At 33.3% G+C, this 5,112-nt stretch overlaps 1 protein-coding gene across 1 annotated transcript; it reads right to left on the bottom strand.

Annotated features, from left to right (window-relative positions):
* Nucleotides 1-4,626: 4,626 nt before the first annotated feature.
* LOC106314879 lies at nt 4,627-5,112 on the bottom strand. Its single transcript, XM_013752687.1, has one exon. It carries the CDS (start codon nt 5,110-5,112, stop codon nt 4,627-4,629), a length of 486 nt encoding a protein of 161 aa, XP_013608141.1.

Here is a 5,112-nt window from a genome sequence, read left to right on the forward strand (position 1 = left end):
AAAAAATCAAACTGCACTAGAACTAAACCAAATCTGAACAAAATCGATTTTGAACCAAATTTCATAACTCTTATCAGTTCTCATATCTCTATATCCAAAATAACCAAAATTTTAACTAGAACCGAAAAAAATCAAACAATCAAAACCAAAAATGAATGTCCATGCATACTTAATGTTTATCGATTTTTAAAAATGACATATTTTACTTCGTATATTATATACACTTATAAGAATAATAAGAAAACTTTTTTTAACTTTAAAAAAATTAATGATATGAGATCATAGACGAAAGTTATTAACCGATTTTTCAAAGCTTTTAACTTTTTGAATAAAGCAAGCTTTGCAAGTGGACAATCGAGACTATTCCCAATTTAAGTAAACAATTCACATAGTAAATTATATTACTAAAACTTATTACACTCATTCATGTAACCAGCGTTAATTCATCATAATCTATTATGTTCATGCACGTTTATGTCTAATGTACAAACATTACTAAGTTTGTTAGGCAAGAAATATTGCCACACCTCTAACTCTGTAAAGTAACTTGTTTTGGTTTCAATTGAAATAAAATTTATATACAAACACTAATTCATAATTATCAAACATCGAACAAGGATTACTGTTTATATAAGGAGAATTTTAACAAATGTTTGAAAATTAAATTTATGATACGGATAATACTTTATCTTAGTTCAATACTGATAAATTTATCAAGTACTGGGAAAAATAGTATTCAAACAATAGCGAAATAATGAAATTAGGATACTGAAAAATGTGAAAAAAACTATAAAAAACGTGCTACTTGCCATTGAGTTGGTATTTAACTGATCAATTTATTTTATGACTCTCTTCAAAATCTATTCATCTCTGCATGAGAAACATGCAAATAACATAATGTTTATTTTTGTTGAAAGATGAATATTATTAATCAACAAAAACAAAATTTAGAGAAATGATATAAAATATCCTAGAAAATATTTGAGAACAGTTTTGACATTCTAAAGAACATAGCAAAATATAGAAATATATATCTCAAAAATATTTTGAAAGGTTGGTAAGTTGAAAAAAAACAGAAAGGGGATAGCAAGAGAATCTTCACCATGTTAGTTCCAAATATGCTTAATGCCAAACTTAAGTCCTTTTATGGACAAAGAGAAAGAGAGAGAGATCAATGAGTTCCATTTAGTAAGCAAATCATGGTTTTCCTAATGAATTCAATTACAAAGATTGAATACATGATTTCTGTTATTTAAATTTGTATAAATACCGCATCTATTTTCTTGCCTAAAACACTAACACATGCTAGTTAAAAAAATAATCAAATTTTACCCTTGTAAAAATAATCAATTTATTATGCATGCATATCTCTTTATCCTATATAATAGAATACATTATAAAAACAATTTTTGGTTTTTCCCAGTCAATTAAAATTTTTTACCTCTTTCTTGGGGTATGTTTCCAGTTTCACAAATATTTGAAGATAGATTCACATATAAAATTATTTTTGTTTTTTAATTAAGATATCACTTCAAAATTCCAGAAAAATAAAATAAATCTTTACCCTTACAGTTTATTCATTGTGAAAATTTTAAAAAATAATATAATATACAAAAACTATAGAAAATAAATTTATAATCTTTATTTTCACTCCAGCTCTTCTTAAAGAAATGCACAAATAAATAAAATTATAAATAGGTGAAAGAAAACATTACCTGATTTTTATGTGTTCTTTATTACATAATAAACATTACAAAATCATTTCTTAAGTATTATGTCAGAGGTTGAAGATATGCCTCCCTTCACTTATTTTGGAAACTCAATCGCCATGTGTGGCTGAAAGCTGATTTCAGATAATATTCTTATCACTCAGGAAATATTTCATGGATTAAGGACCAACAAGCATGCCAAAATAAATATATGACAATCAAAACATATATGACTAAAGCGTATGATAGGGTGGAATGAGATTTTATACATGCCCTTCTACCTACACAAAATGGGTTTTGATCCTCACTAAGATCAAACGAATGATGGCATATATATCCTCGGTTCAGTACATGGTCTTATTAAATGGTCTCCCTTAAGGGCATATAATCCCACATAGAGGTCTCCGCCAAGGAGACCCTTTATCTCATAATGTATTCGTCATGTGTACGGAGGCTCTAATCGTAAATATTAAAAAAAAACTGAGAAAGAGAAAAAAACTAACGGGAATGAAGGTGGCTATGGCTTGTCCTCCGATATCTCTTTTAGATGACAATTTAATTTTTTTTGTAAGGCTCAAAAGGATGAGTGTCAAAACATTCTCAGGATTTTAAAGGAATATGAGGCAGTATCAAATCAACTGATAATCTTCCAAAAATCTTCTATTCAATTTGGACACAAGATTGAGGAAACCAATCGGCAGGATATGCAGGAAATTCTAGGGATATGTAATGTAGGAGGGATGAGATCGTATTGGAAATACCAGAGAGTCTGGGAGGCTCAAAAATACATGTATTTTGTTTTATTCAAGGTCGTTTGAACAACAATGTTAATGGATGGACTTTAAAAGTTCTTTACCAAAGGGGGAAAGGAGGTAATTAAAAAATCAGTGGTTTCGGCTTTACTAAGCCATATGATGTCCTGTTTTCGTCTACAAAAGACCATATCAAAGAAACTAACGAGTGCGGTAACCCAATTTTGGTGGAGTCCATGAGTAAGCTCAAAAGGCATACATTGGAAATCATGGGACAAATTATGTCAAATTACGGATGAAGGAGGTTTGGGATTTAAATATCTCACAGATTTTAATACGGCCATGCTAAGAAAGCAGTTCTGGCGTTTAATCGAGAAACCAAATACTTTGTTCTCTCGGGTTTTCAAGGTCGATACTTCAGGAATGCATCACCCCTGGAACCGATTAGATCATACTCCCTATCATATGGCTGGCGTAGTATTGTCTCTGCTAGATCTTTGGTAAGCAAAGGACTAATCAAAAGAGTAGGATCAAGATCAACTATATTAGTATGAAATAACATTTGGCTCTCAATCACTCACCCGAGACCAGCAAATAGTAATCATTATAACCTTTACCTTTACCTAACGGTCTATTATCTCATCAAGACAGAATCACGAACATGGAATTCATAGGTAATACAGTCTTTGGTGGATCCCCAGGATGCAAAGATTAAAGAGAGTATACCTTTGAGTAAGATACAACTAGCCAACATAGACGGATGGCATTTCACGAAAGATGAGAAATACACAGTCAAATCTGGATACCAAGTGAAATGAGTTTACCCTAATAAGAAAAAAACAAATATTAGTGTTTGGTCCCACAGTCGCTTCTCTGAAGGAGTTTATTGGAAAAATACGATGTCCACCGAAAATGAAGCAATTTCTTTGGCAAATAGTATCAGGATGTATTGCAGTTAAGAAAAACTTACGAGCGAGAGGAATGCAAGGGGACATATGTTGTACGAGAAGTGGGGCACCGAGGAATCAATCAACCACGTTTTTTTGAACGCCCACCAGCAATCCAAGTTTGGGCAATCTCAAAAATCCCATCGAATCCAGCTATTTTTCCTACTCATCCACTCTTCGCAAATATGGATCATTTGTTTTGGAGAGTTCTCTGACAAATGGAAGATCATCAATTCATTGGGATATTATCATATATATGGAAGGGACGAAATAATAAAGTTTTTAGTAACGTGGATATTGATCCAATGGATACTTTAAAATTGACTGAAACAAAATCTCTTCTTTGGGCGGAGGCACAAGTTTCATTGACACAAGGGCTTCCTCAAAATACTGAGGTAAATGTCTATACTTTACCAACTATACAAGGTAGATGGTGTTTCACGGATGGATCATGGAATGACCAGAAATGTTTTTCAGGAAAAGGTTGGTACAATACTTTAGAAGGTTTTGATGGTTTGATGAGAGTAAGAAATACAAGGACTAGCTTGTCCCCTTTCACTCGGAAGTGGAAGCGCTCATTTGAAAAATGGAATGTACAAGGAATTTACGTCAGTTTCAGGTTACATTTGCAACAGATTGTTTTCAGACATTAAATCACCTAAACTTTAAATCAATATGGCCTAAGATTATCTAGCATTAAGATCATATCTAGCCTTAAACATCCTAAAAACCATTAACTATCTAATCCAAAAACATAAAGATGACTACTCTGTAATCTCCATGAAAACACAAATAACTATGAAAACAATTTGCATATTCATTGATACAAAGGAAGAGATATAATCAAGAAACACTAAGAGATTAGAGAAAGCTTCCATAACACAAATAACTATAAAAACAGTTTGCATGCATAATTGCTTAAAGCAGGTCCTACCATTGTGTAAGCCTTCGCTGCTTATATTCCACTTTATTGAAACCACGGTAAAGCCTGAACGTATGCACAAAAGTAGTTGTGCTCGCATCACTACTTGTAGAGACTCTTGGGAATATTCTAGAGACGCTAATATTTTGTTAAAATCACCAAAGCAATGCCACTTGAATCAAAGCACAATGCATAGATAGCTTTCCATTATAAAGTCGCAACACAAAAAAAACACACACTGAATATAGCTTAAACATATAACTAAAAAGACTCTAGACTCCAAACTTGCATTCTTATCAGTTCCACTTTTGAGCAGCCAGATCGACAATAGTGATTTCGTCGACATCCATGATTTTGACGCGGTTAGGACGCATGTGGCGAACAGAGCAAGCAGGGACACAGAAAGATTCAGTCATTGTGAGGATAATGCAGAGATCACCAATATCTTGAGTGTAAACAGCGTTACCTTCCTCGTCTATCTTGAAGACCATTAAAGCTTTTGTTTCCATTCTCTCTATACCGTGGATGGTCTTGGACGTCCTTTTGTACCATTTAACCATGAAAGTTTCACCGGTGGTTCTTGACTCCACCAAGTGTTCGCTGGTGTTGCACGAGTACAGAAGCTCCCGTTTGGCCTTGCTCAGCTCCGGAAGGTTTTGAAATTGAAGTCTCTGAACCTTTGGTGTGTACTTGTGTTTGCGGAGATCCCATGATCCAACAAGGTGGCCTCCAGATCCTCCAGATCCGACAATGCGAAACATGTCCTCTTTCTCAGAGTACAT

Source organism: Brassica oleracea, chromosome C9 (assembly GCF_000695525.1).
Source record: "Brassica oleracea var. oleracea cultivar TO1000 chromosome C9, BOL, whole genome shotgun sequence".
NCBI classification, from domain to species: domain Eukaryota; kingdom Viridiplantae; phylum Streptophyta; class Magnoliopsida; order Brassicales; family Brassicaceae; genus Brassica; species Brassica oleracea.

Bases quoted from the DNA above. Each gene is read 5' to 3' on its own strand.
- LOC106314879 (XM_013752687.1), bottom strand. From the start codon at position 5,112: ATGTACTCTGAGAAAGAGGACATGTTTCGCATTGTCGGATCTGGAGGA.